The 17147-nt window shown below is 37.7% G+C and overlaps 1 protein-coding gene across 1 annotated transcript; it reads left to right on the forward strand.

Moving 5' to 3' along the window:
* Nucleotides 1-9704: 9704 nt before the first annotated feature.
* Nucleotides 9705-10334, forward strand: LOC115838987 (RNA/RNP complex-1-interacting phosphatase-like). The gene has a single exon (XM_060301400.1). It carries the CDS (start codon nucleotides 9705-9707, stop codon nucleotides 10332-10334), a length of 630 nt encoding a protein of 209 aa, XP_060157383.1.
* The last annotated feature ends 6813 nt before the right edge of the window (nucleotides 10335-17147 follow it).

Raw genomic sequence — 17147 nt, forward strand, 5'->3', positions numbered from 1 at the left:
TTATTAGAGAGTAAAATGTGTATACTTCATGAGCATAATAGAGAATGTTCATAGCTCCAGAATATGTTATTTAGAACTGAGTCATTTTTCACACCCCCTGATACTGCTGGTAGTTGAGCATATAAAGCTGAGGGAGGGAAGTCAGTCACATTGAAGCTTCTGAAGCAAATGTCAGTCTCAAATTTTGAAGAGTTACTTCATGTGTTTTAAACATGGTTTTAAAAAAAGGAAATATAAAAAGATCTCAACAGTCTTTCTACGTACATTTTGGCTCAAAGTATGGAAATTTCTGGGTGAGTTTAAATACTCTTAATGACTTTTACCCTTCTTTTGCCATGTAGAAACATGAACCTATTATAAAGCTTCCGCCTGGTTTCCACTAAAGTCAGAAGGCTACCATCTTTATCCAGAGGTTTTTTTTTTTTACAGGGTAAGAAGTTAACCTGCCACATTCACCATCTCCACCATCTGCTCATCTCTGCCTCTCTCCCCTGTGACCACTGCCACCACTGCCCACCATGCCCCGCAGCATTCCTTAGAGCTTTTAAGTGAGTTTAAGAGAGCCATTTGCTTATAGATCAAAAGTTAGCAATAGTGTACATTAGTGAGTAAAGGAGTTTTCTGTAATTTATTTGTCTCTCTCTTGTTCTCTGTATTTTCTGTAATTTGTCTGTCATACATCTCTTACTATAGTGCCTCCATTTCTCAGTTTTTCTCAGTGGGAGTTCTACTGGCAATTTGGGTGAGACAGCGCTCTATTTAAGTGCAGAATGTTGCTTCTCAATTTTTGACATTTAGCAACCCTGGCTCCCACTCACTAAATGTTGTAGCACTTCCTAGCCATTGTGAAAAGCAAAAACATTTCCTCACATTTCCAGTACCTTCTAGGAAGCTAAGTTACCAGCCTTTGTTGAGGACCATTGTTAGACTAAAGCTCCACAAGGATACTGGTAGGATATATGTATTTCTTCTATTCAAGCATTAATGTCTACTCTGTGGGTAGTATTGTGACAGATGTGGAAGCATATAAAAGTCCAGACTTGCAAGCAAGACAATCAGTGAACAAACTGGGGCTCCCAGTTTATTCACACTGTAATAATTCTCACATGAAATAAATATATAGGTTTTAAAATCATCTGCAGTTGCTCTGGTTTTCCATGAGAGCTGTAATCCACTGGATAACAGAAAGAAATTCAATTTCATTTTATGATATCACTGTAATCAACAATGTCAGTGACTTTCTGTATAACCCAAACTTTTCTTAGATGCTTCAGGAAAAACACTCAGTCTTTTTAGATTTGCTCCATTGCCAGGAAGTGCTTGTATATATATGGAAAGGAAGGCTGATGACATCAACTTGACAGCAGAGAAGATGAAGCCCTCTGAGCATCCTGTTGCTCTTTAGATAGTCTTTGTAGGTCTGCTCCTCAGACTGATTCCTGCTACATTGCAGCTGACTGTTTTTAGCTATTTGGATAAACATGTAATCCTCCAGGTGAAGCTCAGGGCTCTGGCACCATTGGTCTTTGAGCTTGAAGTCCCCACAAGAGATAGCCTCTTTTCTCTGGGTCTAGGGAGTATTTTTTTACCGTTCTTTTTTCCACATATGCAAAGACTTGGTCTCTACACATAGGCCATGGAAAGACAGAAGGACTGTTTCAGTTTTACCTGTCTACCCACCTTGCAATACTGCCTTAGTTCTGATGCCCGGGTGCTGGGTTGGAAATGTCAGTGTGCAAACTTGTAGAGGTTTACTCTCTCACCTTGCTAGTACCTGTGTATTCTTGGCCACCTCTGTACTTTCCCTGGAGTTTCTAAGTGTTACCCTCCTCCTACATCTTACCCCAAATTCCTTGGAACTGCAAGGGGTGGGAAATTTCCTCCTTCCTCTTCCTTTCTAGACCATCCTTATATAAATTGTGAAGTGTGCCAAGCATCTGTTTCAACAATACCAGGATTTGAAACATATTTTTTGCTGTAATATTTTATTTTGAGCAAAAGCAGATGAATATTAACTATTTTTTCTATTTCTTTTCCTCTTACTGGTATTAGTAAGCTCATCCCTGGACAAATGGCTACATTTTACTTTTAGAGGAGAAACTTGTATTAGGGAAATGCATATATATGCAGATGTATATATGGAAACTTGTGTATAGAGAAAAGCATACAGATTTATTTTTATGTTATTAGCAACGTGTAACAGCCATGTATGTATATAATTATGTATCATTGAGTAGATCAAGTGTTATCTGTGGGAGTTACAGAATATGGGAAAATTAAATCTGACATAAGTATGGTGTGGAATCTGATACATAGGTATGGTGTGAATGTAAAAGGAGAGAGATGGCACAATTACCACTGCATATGTATATTTGCATTTCTGATAACATAATATAATTTTAAACTGCCTGAATAGTAACTATTTATATAAAGGGGTATAAAGGCACAAAACTAACCATTATAAGTGCCTTTTTAATTCTCTCCCCAAAATGTCATAGAAAATCTTTACAAACATGTCAAAATAAGAAAGACAAGATATAAAACTAAGGAAGACCTTCTGCTCTTTGTAGTAATTATTTTACTATTGTTATTAAAAAACATTCTTTTCTAATTATTCGGTGGTTTTGTTGTATGCTAGTGCTTACTAGAGGAAGTGTGGTGCCCAAAGGTTTATAAGATTTTTTAAGAGAGAAAAGGTAAAATTGGAAAAAATATTTAGTTCTCCAAATAACTTACTTTCCCCTCTGCAAATTGGGAAAAGGTGATCCTCATTCAGTTTTAACCTCTCTAGAATTTGTGAATTATTAGGGTTTCCAGAGAATAGATTGACAGCCGCTAAGATTGTAGTCTGTCCTCAGCAATTGCTTATTTTAAATTAAAGAACATTGTTGCTTTGTTTTCTTTTTTGCACTTAATTTGGTAATAACCCTGTAAAAAATAATGTTTATTTTTAGCCATCAATTTAGATGTAAATTGTGGTTTAGGAAATACAATTTTTTTCAAGAATTTTCCATAGGTATGTTTTTTATTTACCTGTTTATAATCTGAGGTATTACATATTAAAAGTATTATGTATTTTCAGGACTATTACCACATTTCAGATTTTTCCTCATTAACTCATAAAGTTTAACTGGATCATGTTAAGAAGGTATATGTGATAGGCAGAATAATGTCTTCCTAAAGAAGTCCATGTTCTAATACCCTACACCTGTGTACATATTAAGTTACATAGAATAGGGGAATTAAAGCTACTATTCATCTGACTTTGAGGTGGGGAGATTATTCTGGATTCTGTGGGTTGTCCCAATGTAATCACAGAAGTCCTTAAATGTGTAAGAGGGGCAAGAGAGTGGTGCTTTGTGCGAAAGACTTGACAGGCAATTGCTGGCTTTGAAACTGAAGAAGAAAACAAGACAAGGAATGTGAGCAGCCTCTAGAAGCTGAAAAAGGCAAGAAAATGGAGGCTACAGTCTCCAGAAAGGAATGCAGCCCTGCCCAAACCTTGATTTTTACCACAGCAGGGTCCATTTTGAATCCCTGACCTCCACAACTGTAAAATGATAAATTTGTGTGATTTTAAGCCATTGAGTTTTTGAAATTTGCTACAGCAACAGTAGAACCTAATAGTGTGTTATTCAAGTAAGAGTATTTGACTTGTGTAGGTATCTAAAACTGAGTTGCAGTTCTTCCTTTTTGTTGAGTAACTTTGAGCAATTTATTAAAATTCTGTAATGATATATATCCTCACTTCTAAAATGGGAAGGGTAGCTATTACCTTTCAGGATATAAAAGTAAGTAAAATAATATATGCTTTTTGTCTTAAAATCTGAGATAAGTGTTAAACACTTAATGTAGGCTAGATACTATTTTATAGACTCTGGAAATCAAAATTATTAAGAAAAAAGAAAGCCTCAGGTTTTAAGGGATTTATATTCTAATCTAGAAGACAGACAATAGAATGAACAAATCAAAATAGAAGATGATATTATTATCTTAGAAATAATAGCAAATCCTTGGGGGAATGCCAAGAGACGTACCAAAAAAATCATTTGGGAGGTTATATCTGAGATGGATCTTGAAAGATGAATAAAATTTTGCAAAATGAATGTTAATATATCTGGAATATCATCACTCCATCTTAAGGCTGAATTTTAGTTTGCAGTATATTTTTTAATAATGTTAAGAAAATATTCATTAATTTCTTAAGGTATTTTTAAAAATCAGGAATAGTTTTAAATTTTATCCAAAAAATTTTGGTATCTGTTGAAATAATTAAAGATTATTTCTCCTTCTAGAGAAAAGGGAACACTCCTGCACTGTTGGTGGCAATGTAAATTGATACAGCCACTGTGGAGAACAGTATGGAGGTTCCTTAAAAAACTAAAAATAGAACTACTGTATGACCCAGCAATCCCACTACTGGGCATATACTCTGAGAAAACCATAATTCACAAAAAGACATGTACCACAATATTCATTGCAACACTATTTACAAAAGCCAGGACTTGGAATCAACCTAAATGTACATCAAGAGATGAATGGATAGGGCTTCCCTGGTGGCACAGTGGTTGAGAGTCCGCCTGCCAATGCAGGGGACATGGGTTCGTGCCCCGGTCCGGGAATATCACACATGCCGCAGAGTGGCTGGGCCCGTGAGCCATGGCCGCTGAGCCTGCGTGTCCGGAGCCTGTGCTCCGCAACGGGAGAGGCCACAGCAGTGAGAGGGCCCGCGCACCACAAAAAAAAAAAAAAAAAAAGATGAATGGATAAAGAAGATGTGGCACATATGTGCAATGGAGTATTACTCAACCATAAAAAGGAACAAAATGGTTATTTATAGTGAGGTGGATGGACCTAGAGTCTGTCATACAGAGTGAAGTAAGTCAGAAAGAGAAAAACAAATACCATATGCTAATGCATATACATAGAATCTAAAAAAATGGTACTGATGAACCTAGTGGCAGGGCAGGAATAAAGATACAGAGAACGGACTTGAGGACACGGGGAGGGGGAAGGGTAAGCTGGGACAAAGAGAGTGGCATGGACATATATACACTACCAAATGTAAAATAGATAGCTAGTGGGAAGCAGCTGCATAGCATAGGGAGATCAGCTTGGTGCTTTGTGACAACCTAGAGGGGTAGCATAGGGAGAGTGGGAGGGAGGCTCAAGAGGACAGGATATGGGCATGTATGTATACATATAGCTGATTCACTTTGTTGTACAGCAGGAACTAACAAAACATTGTAAAGCAATTATACTCCAATAAAGATGTAAAAAAAAAAAAAAAGGTTATTTCTCCTAGTATAGCAATTCTGGGGTGAACCTCTGTGCAATTTACAAACAATATATTGCTTAATTCTTGTAAAGTTTTTTTCTTTTAAAACAGTATTGAGTTATATTTTACCACAAGTAAAATGTATCCATTTTAAGTGCAAATTTTGATCAGTCTAACTAGAGGGTTATCAATTTTATAAATCTTTTCAAAGAACCAGCTTTAGGTGTCATTGATTTTTCTCTATTGTTTGTCCATATTCTATTACATTGATTTCAGCTCTGACCTTTATTATTTCCTTTCTTTTACTTATTAAGTTTCAATTTTGCTCTTCATCTTCTAGCTTCTTAGATAATTTATTTTAGATCTTCCTTTCTAAAACAAATATTTAAAGTTATATATACTCCTCTAAATACTGCTTTAGCTGTATCTCACAGATTTTGATATCTTGTATTTTTATTACTATTCAGTTGATAATATTTTATAATTTCCCTTATTATTTATTTGTTAACCATGATTTGTTATCAAGGTATTGTTTAATTTACCAAAACTGGGAATTGTCCAAGTATCGTTTTTCCTCAATACTTATTTTAGAATATACATACAGTAAAACTTGTTTTGGTGTACGGTTCTATGAGTTTTGCCAAATGCTTGGAGCCATGTAAATATCACCATCAAGCTACAGAACAATTTCATCACCCTCCCCAAATTCCCTTGTGCTTACCCTTTGTACTCAATATCTCTCTCCACTCCTACCCTTTTTTCTGTTGATACAGCTTTGCAATTTGAGAATTCAAGATGAATTTTGGCTTTGGTTCTCTGCTAGTTACTGCCTTTTTACTTTCATCCAAGACTCAGTTACCAAGATGAGAATATACGTTGACTGCAATTTTGGTATCAGTTTAATACTCTAGTGTCCAGCCATATCTTGTTTTTTACCCCTGACTCTTTCCCCTGTTATCTCCAGTCTGCCAACCATTCGATTTTTTAAAAATTTTGGTTATTTTATGTTTCAGTTCCAAAATTTCCATTTGGTTCTTTTTTATACTTATTATTTCTATGATGAGACATTCTGTTTTCCCATTCATTTCAAGACTGATCATTCTTATTTATTGGAGCATGGATATAATAGCTGTTTTAAAGTTTAAAGTCTTTGAAAATTCCAATATCTTTGTTGTCTCGGGGTTGGTATGTGCTGATTGTCTTTTTCTTTGACATACATTGAAATTTCCTGATTCTTTGTATATATATTGAATAATTTTGGATTGTATTCTATACACTTTGAATTTTGTTATGTGAATCTGGATCTTGTTTAAATCCTCTGGAGAATATAGACTTTGGTTTTCTTCTTATTTTAACATGCATTTGACCCAGCTAAGTTCAGGTTGCAAGTCCTTACCTACCTTCTGTAAACTGTTAGTTCAATGTCAGTTTATTTTTCAAAATCTTTCAATGGTAATTGCATCTATCTGTTCGCTATCTTGTGGCTAGTCTTGGATCTGGGAAGTATTTTATCCCATAGTTATGTTCTTAAAACTTTGTTGTGCTCGTTAGGGTCAGTTCCACCCAGGTATAACTCAAGGCTGAGCCCAAGAATTCATCTATAATTTTACAGAGTCACTTTCTTGAGGTTTTTCTCCACCTAATATCCCCTACATCTTTTGGCCACTAGGTACTCCTTTTCTTGGTCTTCTGGCTAGAAAGTCAGGACTTTAGTTTACCTACTTTGTCATACACTTCTTGAAGCTGTATCTGCATCTGAGGCCATGAGGAGATGTAAATGGGAATAAGCAATGGGATTTTTCAGATGCTCTTGAGATCACAGTTCTACTGGTCTAAGAGAAGGATTTCTACTCTTTGTGGTGGTTTGTGCTTGTCCAGAAACCGCTGCCATTACTGTTAGCATTGCCATGAGATTTCCTGGTTGTTGGGCTATGAGAGAAAGGAAGAAACAAAAAATCCAGGGTTTTTTCCCCCTCTCCTTTTTCCACTCTTAGTATCCTTTTTTTTTTTTCCTTTCTGTCTTTTGACAAGAAATATAGGGCTTCACTTGAGATTCTTTCTGTCTTTACCTGGTATGCATTTCCAGCTTTTGTGTTGCCTTTGAGTTCAGGCTGGGAGATATTTGAGAAAGAAAAAACTAACTTCTGGTTCAGTGACACTTTGAGTTCTGGTTTCCTTTACTAGTCCACTTGCTACAATTTACCTTTCAGAATCTTAACATAGATATTCCATGAACTGTCTCCTGAGTTTTAGTTGTATTCAAGGGCATTGTAAGGGTAGAAAGTACTTTATTATGACCAGAACTGGAACCTGAAGTCATTTAAAAAGACTTAGTGAAGAGAGGCAGTGATAAAGAGGAGAGGCAGTAAACTCATAGAAAAAAGATGAAAAGGAAGCTGGAAATGCTAAGAAAATAAAGAAGAAGGAAGTAAGCAATTACAGAAATAAAAACCATTATCAGAAGATATTACCTTTTCTATAAATAGGTTAAATTTAGCATCTTCAAGGAACTAAGGTTGAAAGGACTGATAAAAGGGTAAAAGAACATTGAAGAACTTGAAGGACACTATGTGGTAGCTATAGCTTGTACACTAGTTTGAATTTACATTATCAGTAGTAAGAGGGAGTACTATAAGGAAAAATGGAGGTTTTGTGTGGGCAAGTAGAGGCGAGAACTTGTGAAATCAGAATATGTTTTTATTAAAGTGATTCCGTCTTTACTGTCCAGTGAGGTCTATGAAAAGGTTGATTATAGAAAGGACATATCAAATGGAATTTTGAAGACAGACTTATTCTATTAATAATGTGTTGAGAAATAGTAAAAGTAGATTTAAAATTAGAAATGAATGCAGAAATTAGGCTGCTGACTAAATGATTTACAATACCAATGGATGTTTATTTATTAGTTGTAGCAGAAGGTACAGCAAGGCATAGTACATTACTTTAATTCAAATTAGCAAAAGTCTTAAAGATATTTGGTTCATTAAGTACCAGCAGAGTTGGGATTATTTCAAGATGGTGGAGTAGAAGGACATGCACTCACATCCTCTTGTAAGAGCACGAGAATCACAACTAACTGCTGAACTGTCACCAACAGGAAGACGCTGGAACTCACCAGAAAAGATACTGCACATCCAAAGACAAAGGAGAAGCCGCAATGAGATGGTAGGAGGGGTGCAATCACAATAAAATCAAATCCTGTAACCGCTGGGTGGGTGACTCACAAACTGGAGAACAGTTATACCACGGAAGTCCACCCTCTGGAGTGAAGGTTCTGAGACCCATGTCAGGCTTCCCAACCTGGGGGTCCGGCAACGGGAGGAGGAATTCCTAGAGAATCAGACTTTGAAGGCTAGCGGGATTTGATTGCAGGACTTCAACAGGACTGGAGGAAACAGAGACTGCACTCTTGAGAGGGCACACACAAAGTAATGTGCACATCAGGACCAAGGGGGAAGGAGCAGTGACCCCATAGGAGACTGAACCAGACCTACCTGTTAGTGTTGGAGGGTCTCCTGCAGAGGTGGGGGGTGGCTGTTGCTCACCATGGGGACAAGGACACTGAGCAGAAGTTCTGGGAAGTACTCCTTGGCGTGAGCCCTCTTGGAGTCTGCCATTAGCCACACCAAAGAGCCCATAGTCTCCAGTGCTGGGTTGCCTCAGGCCAGACAACCAATAGGGAGGGAACTCAGGTCCATCCATCAGTTGACAAGTGGATTAAAGTTTTACTGAGCTCTGCCCACAAAAGCAACACCCAGCTCTACCCACCACCAGTCCCTCCCATCAGGAAGCTGGCACAAACCTCTTAGATAGCCTCATCCACCAGAGGACAAACAGCAGAAGCAAGAAGAACTACAGTCCTGCAGCCTGTGGAACGAAAACCACATTCACAGAAAGATAACAAAATGAAAAGGCAGAGGACTATGTACCAGATGAAGGAACAAGATAAAACTCCCGAAAAACAACTAAATAAAGTGGAGATAGGCAACCTTCGAGAAAAAGAATTCAGAATAATGATAGTGAAGATGATCCAGGACCTTGGAAAAAGAATGGAGGCAAAGATTGAGAAGATGAAAGAAATGTTTAACAAAGACCTAGAAGAATTAAAGAACAAACACCGAGAAGAATTAAAGAACAAGCAAACAGAGATGAACAATACAATAACTGAAATGAAAACTACACTAGAAGGAACCAATAGCAGAATAACTGAGTCAGAAGAATGGATAAGTGACCTGGAAGACAGAATGGTGGAATTCACGGCTGTGGAACAGAATAAAGAATGAAAAGAGGCAGTAGAAGGAGGTCCGCGAGCTGCGTGGGCTTGTGCCTAGGCGCCTGTGGTTCGGGGCCTTGTTCTGGCACCAGGGGCGCTGGGTTGGTGACTTTGGCACTCTTGGCATTGGGTGGGTGGCATCTTGGGGGTCACATGAGCCAGTGGCATCATGCCCGCGAGCGCTGTGGTCAGGGTCACGGATTTTCTGGATGTTCGTCGGCTAAGAGGAAGGGTGGAAAGCACATCCTGGAAAGGTGGAAAGACTATCTCCCAGTTGGACAGCGGATGCCTGGGACTCGTTTCATTGCTTTCAAAGTTCCTTTAAAAAAGAGTTTTGAAAAGAATCTTGCTCCAGAAGAATGTTTTCCCCCTTGTATCTTTTTAAACAAAATCCAAGAACAGAATGAAGAACTTGGGCTGATTATTGACTTAACATATACTTGCCCCAATTATAAGCCAGAGGACTTACCAGAAACTATTCCTTATTTAAGAATTTGTACAATTGGGCATCAGATGCCAGGTGATGACACTATTTTTAAATTCCAATGTGCTGTTAATGGGTTTTTGAAAGAAAATAAAGATAATGACAGACTTATTGGTGTCCACTGTACCCACGGTTTAAACAGGACTGGCTACCTCATCTGCAGGACAAGCCTTGATCTTGCATTCTTACCCTCATGGATGTTACTTTCTGTCAACTTCCAGCAGCAGGAGTCTTCTTTTCAGTGCTTGATGCTTCACAAAATAGACTCTGCCCATTGGAAGCAAATACCAGACAGCTAGGAGACAGAGTTGGTTGCAAACCTTTCCTCTTCCAGCCTTTGGTTGCAATTCTTTTGCCCATACTTTGTTACCTCTAGTTCCTTGGGCCACACAGGTATCCTGCCATCCAGCTCTTTTATATGTGAGAGACATTCTGAATACTGTCCCTTTTTCTTTGCACAGAAGTATATACAGTGTGGCAGTTACTGTAATCTCCTCGCCCTTGCAAGCAGCCACTCTAGAATCTTGGACCTCTAGGATTCTCTGTCTTGCATGCTTGTGTGCAAGACCAAGCAAAATGAAGAAGAGAATAATTAGAGAAAGAAGAGGACATTCATGGAGAATTGGGAGCAGATAAGGTGAAAGGGCACAGGAGAAAAGAGATTCATGTAGATTTTTTGGTTACTGTGGGAAACAAGTTGACATACTTTGGCCTTATTTTGTATTACCAGAACAGATAGTTATAGATATATTTAAGTAGCTAGATAGTGCAGCAACTGCCATGAATTCTGTACACTAAAGAGAACAGTCTTACATATATTTTTCATTTTGTTTTATGTCATATTACCTTATTAATAGCATTCACTGGTATGTTTGTAGAATACAGATTTTTGCTCTGGTTTTATCTACATGGTTATTTCCTTGTCATATTTTTAAGGACTCCAACATTGTAAGACATATTGCATGTTTTTCTGTTGACGATTGTTTATCTTGAAGCATCATGAACTAACTTGACCTGTTGGATTTTGTGGAGAAACTTTAAAAAGGGTCTGTGAAAAAGGCATTGTGGTGAGTAGCATTATGCACCCAAGAGTAAGGAGCAGATATCTGCCATCAGCCCAACTTGGCCTGGATTGCCTCTGTTTTAGTTCCCCTGGTTAGTGCTTTGCTCCCTAACCACTCTTGTGACTGTGATAATGTGAGTAAGGGCTGAGTTGCTAATGATTTATATGTGAGGTAAGCTGGTTTGAGGGAGGAAATGTATGGATCTAGTCATTTTCCTTGGTGGTAAGCTTTCGGGGGTGCAAAGATTGATCTTTCTGAGGACTTTTCTAGTACCAGGAAGATATTCCATAGATGGGACCTCCAAAGACACACATTTAATTTTTAGGCCTGTTTTTCCTATTATGAGATACGAGTTTTTTCACTGATGGGGATGATGCTTATCTGAGAAGAGATTGTGAAAGGTGTTGTAGTATAGAGATGTGGCTTAAGCTTTTAAGTTTTCTTCAAGGTTTTTCCCCTAAGCTTCATATTTCAGATGGCCTACTTACATGATACTAGTATGTGATGTGAGGCTAACAACTTACCAAATACCTGCAAGCCAGATCAGTGTCTCTTTTCTCTATATTTCCATGGAAATCAAGGGACCCATAGCTGCTGCAGGTTAGGGTGGGTGGTGTGAGATTGGGGGAAGTGTGGTAAGACAAATTTTGGTATCAGTAAAATGTTTATATATTAAAATATTCAGTTCCAACATTCAATTCTATTTAGGCAAACCCTTAGTTAGGGTTTTCCTGCTTCCGAGCCTATGCAACTTATTTTCTCTCCCTAGTTCCAGCCATTTAACTTTAGGTTGCAGGCTCAGCATCATCTTAACCTATGAAAGAATCTTACATGTAGGAGGAAGAAACTAAAGAGCTCTATTTCAACACTTAGGAACATCAAGCCCTATCCTGACCTAAACCTTTATTCTTTTTTTTGGTGGTACGCGGGCCTCTCACTGTTGTGGCCTCTCCCGTAGCGGAGCACAGGCTCTGGATGCGCAGGCTCAGCGGCCATGGCTCACGGGCCGAGCCGCTCCATGGCATGTGGGATCTTCCCGGACCGGGGCATGAACCCGTGTCCCCTGCATCGGCAGGAGGACTCTCAACCACTGCACCACCAGGGAAGCCCCTAAACCTTTATTCTTATTGTTAGGGTATTGTCTTGTCCCATATATCCACTTCCTGCATTTTGAACCCAACAGGTCAACTGAGACATGTCTTGGTGTAACATACCCAGTTCATCTACCCCTGAGGCTGTCCTTAATTCTTCCCATTGTCACATTTTGATTTAATTAAATACTGGAATCCCTCAAACCCTTGCATGGTACCTGAGGCCCTATCAGATACTGGTAGATTTTGTTAGTGTCAAATACTTAGCTGTATGATTCTCCAAATATCCCTTGTTCCTATATTTTCCATCCCAGCATACTACATACCCATTAAGGCATTGTTTTATCTCATGTTGGACCCACTCCCATCCAGAGGCCTACTCTTTGCTAGTGCCCATACTTTCTGGAAACCCTGTTATGGCCAGGTCTGGCATTTTTTCTGTTTCCACCCAAAGCCTGTATCTTTTAGCAAGCTGGAATTATAAGACCAACATAGATTTTCTAGTTTCTGATAGATTTATGTCACAATTTGTACATTGTCATGTCTATAGATATTTGTATCATTTGTACTTTTTGGCCATTATCTGCCTATTGGATATTTTTCATAATTGCAAAAGAATATTTTATGATTTAGCACCAAATTGAATGTGCCTAATTGTAAGTTTGTAAACTATGTCGTGCTAACTTGTATCTTTTCTTTATCCAAATAGTAATTTACTACTATTGTCGCTTTTTTTTTTTTTTTTGCGATATGCGGGCCTCTCACTGTTGTGGCCTCTCCCATTGTGGAGCACAGGCTCCAGACGCGCAGGCAAAGTGGCCATGGCTCACGGGCCTAGCCGCTCCGTGGCATGTGGGATCTTCCCGGACCGGGGCACGAACCGTGTCCCCTGCATCGGCAGGCGGACTCTCAACCACTGCACCACCAGGGAAGCCCTGTCCCATTTTTAATTATGTGGAAGTTTTCAGAATTGTAAATAAATGCTTGTGGATTGAAAAAAAAAAAGAATGAAAAGAAATGAAGACAGCCTAAGAGACCTCAGGGACAACATTAGACACACCAACATTAACATTATAGGGGTCCCAGAAGGAGAAGAGAGAAAGGACCAAGAAAATATTTGAAGAGATTATGGTCAAAAACTTCGCTAACATGGGAAAGGAAGTAGCCACCCAAGTCCAGGAAGCGTAGAGAGTTCCAGGCAGTATAAACCCAAGGAGAAACATGCTGAAACACATAGTAATCAAATTGACAAAAATTAAAGACAAAGAAAAATTATTAAAAGTGACAAGGGAAAAACAACAGATAACATACAAGGGAACTCCCATAAGGTTAACAGTGGATTTCTCAGCAGAAACTCTACAAGCCAGAAGGGAGTGGCATGATATATTTAAAGTGATGAAAGGGAAGAACCTACAACCAAGGTTACTCTACCCAGCAAGGATCTCATTCAGATTTGACAGAGAAATCAAAAGCTTTACAGACAAGCAAAAGCTAAGAGAATTCAGCACCACCAAACCAGCTCTACAACAAATGCTAAAGGAACTTCTCTGAGTGGGAAACACAAGACAAGGAAAGGACCTACAAAAACAAACCAAAAACAATTAGCAAAATGGTAATAGGAACATACATATCAATAATTACCTTAAATGTGAATGGATTAAATGCTCCAACCAAAAGATAACAGGGTCACTGAATGGATGCAAAAAAACAGCCATGTATATGCTGTCTATAATCTGACTTCAGACCTAGGGACACATACAGACTGAAAGTGAGAGGATGGAAAAAGATATTTCATGCAAATGAAAATCAAAAGAAAGCTGGAGTAGCAATACTCATATCAGATAAAATAGACTTTAAACTAAACAATGTTACAAGAGACAAGGAAGGACACTACATAATGATCAAGGGATCAAACCAAGAAGAAGATATAACAATTGTAAATATCGATGCACCCAACATAGGAGCACCTCAATACATAAGGTAAATGCTAACAGCTATAAAAGAGGAAATCAACAGTAACATAATAATAGTTGGGGAATTTAACACCTCACTTACACCAAATGACAGATCATCCAGACAGAAAAGTAATAAGGAAACACAAGCTTTAAATGACACAGTAGAACAGATAGATTCAATTCATATTTATAGGACATGCCACCCAAAAAGATCAGATTACATTTTCTTGTTAAGGGCACACATCTTGGGTCACAAATCAAGCCTTGGTAAATTTAAGAAAATTGAAATCATATCCAGCATCTTTTTCTGACCACAACACTATGAGATTAGAAATAAACTATAGGGAAAAAAATGTAAAAATCACAAACATATCGCTGCTAAATGATACGTTACTAAATAAACAAGAGATCACTGAGGAAATCAAAGAGGAAATCAGAAAATACCTAGAGACAAATGACAATGAAAACACGACGATCCAAAACCTATGGGATGCAGCAAAAGCAGTTCTAAGAGGGAAGTTTATAGCAATACAATCGTACCTCAAGAAACAAGAAAAATCTCAAATAAACAATCTAACCTTACACCTAAAGGAACTAGAGAAAGAAGAACAAACAAAACCCAATGTTAGTAAAAGGAAAGAAGTCATAAAGATCAGAGCATAAATAAGTGAAATAGAAACAAAGAAAATAGTAGCAAAGATCAATAAAATTAAAGGCTGATTCTTTGAGAAGGTAAAATTGATTCCAGACTCATCAAGAAAAAGAGGGAGAGAACTCAAATCAGTGAAATTAGAAATGAAGAAGGAGAAGTTACAGTGGACACCGCAGAAATACAAAACATCATAGGAGACTACTAAAAGCAACTCTTTGTCAATAAAATGGACAACCTGGAAGAAATGGACACATTTTTAGACAGGTATAACCTTCCAAGACTGAACCAGGAAGAAATAGAAAATATGAACAGACCAATCACAAGTAATGAAATTGAAACTGTGATTAAAAATCTTTCAACAAACAAAAGTCCAGGACCAGATGGCTTCACAGGTGAATTCTATCAAACATTTAGAGAAGACCTAACACCCATCCTTCTCAAACTCTTCCAAAAACTTGCAGAGGAAGGAACACTCCCAAACTCATTCTATGAGGCCACCATCACCCTGATATGAAAACCAGACAAAGATACTAGAAAAAAAATTACAGACCAATATCACTGATGAATATAGATGCAAAAATCCTAAACAAAATATTAGCAAACAGAATTCAACAACACATTAAAAGGATCATACACCATGATCAAGTGGAGTTTATCCCAGTAATGCAAGGCTTCTTCAATATATGCAAATCAATCAATGTGATACACCATATTAACAAAGAATAAAAACCATATGATCATCTCAATAGATACAGAAAAAGCTTTTGACAAAATTCAACACCCATTTATGATAAAAACTCTCCAGAAAGTGGGCATAGAGGGAAACAACTTCAACATAATAAAGGCTGTATATGACAGACCCACAGCAAACATCATTCTCAAAGGTGAGAAACTGAAAGCATTTCCTCTAAGACAGGAACAAGACAAGGATGTCCACTTTGCCACTATTATTCAACATGGTTTTGGAAGTCCTAGCCTTGGCAATCAGAGAAGAAAAAGAAATAAAAGGAATTCAAATTGGAAAAGAAGAAGTAAAACTGTCACTGTTTGCAAATGACATGATACTAGGCATAGATAACCCTAAAGATACCACCAGAAAACTACTAGAGCTAATCAATGAATATGGTAAAGGAGCAGGATAAAAAATTAATGTACAGAAATCTCTTGCATACTGATACACTAACAACAAAAGATCAGAAAGAGAAATTAAGGAAACAATCTCATTCACCATTCCAACAAAAAGAATAAAATACCTAGGAATAAACCTACCTAAGGAGGTAAAAACCTATACTCAGAAAACTATAAGACATTGATGAAAGAAATCAAAGATGACACAAAGAGATGGAGAGATATACCATGCTCCTGGATTGGAAGAATCAGTATTGTGAAAATGACTGTAGTGCCCAAAGCAATCTACAGATTCAGTGCAATCCCTATCAAATTACTAATGGCATTTTTTACAGAACTAGAACAAAAAATCTTAAAATATGTATGGAGACACAGAAGACCCTGAGTAGCCAAAGCAATCTTGAGGGGAAAAAAACAGAGCTGGAGGAATCAGACTCCCTGACTTCAGGCTATACTACAAAGCTACAGTAATCAAGACAATATGGTATTGGCACAAAAACAGAAATATAGATCAGTGGAACAAGATAGAAAGCCCAGAGATAAACCCACGCACTATGGTCAACTAATCTATGACAAAGGAGGCAAGGATATACAATGGAGAAAAGACAGCCTCTTCAATAAGTGGTGCTGGGAAAACTGGACAGCTACATGTAAAAGAATGAAATTAGAACACTCCCTAACACCATACACAAAAATAAACTCAAAATGGATTAAAGACCTAAATATAAAAATGGACACTATAAAACTCTTAGAGGAAAACATAAGAAGAACACTCTTTGACATAAATCACAGCAAGATCTTTTTTGACCCACCTCCTAGAGAAATGGAAATAAAAACAAAAAAATAAACAAGTGGAACCTAATGAAACTTAAAAGCTTTTGCACAGCAAACTATAAACAAGATGAAAAGACAACCCTCAGAATGGGAGAAAAGATTTGCAAACGAATCAATGGAGAAAGGATTAATCTGCAAAATATATAAATAGCTCATGCCGCTCAATATTAAAAAAGCAAAGAACCCCATCAAAAAATGGACAGAAGACCTAAATAGACATTTCTCCAAAGAAGACATACAGATGGCCAAGAGGCACATGAAAAGCTGCTCAACATCACTAATTTTTAGAGAAATGCAAATCAAAACTACAATGAGGTATCACCTCACACGAGTTAGAATGGGCATTATCAGAAAAGCTACAAACAACAAGTGCTGGAAATGTTGTGGA

The sequence above is a fragment of the Globicephala melas genome, chromosome 6 (genome assembly GCF_963455315.2).
Source record: "Globicephala melas chromosome 6, mGloMel1.2, whole genome shotgun sequence".
Lineage (NCBI taxonomy): Eukaryota > Metazoa > Chordata > Mammalia > Artiodactyla > Delphinidae > Globicephala > Globicephala melas.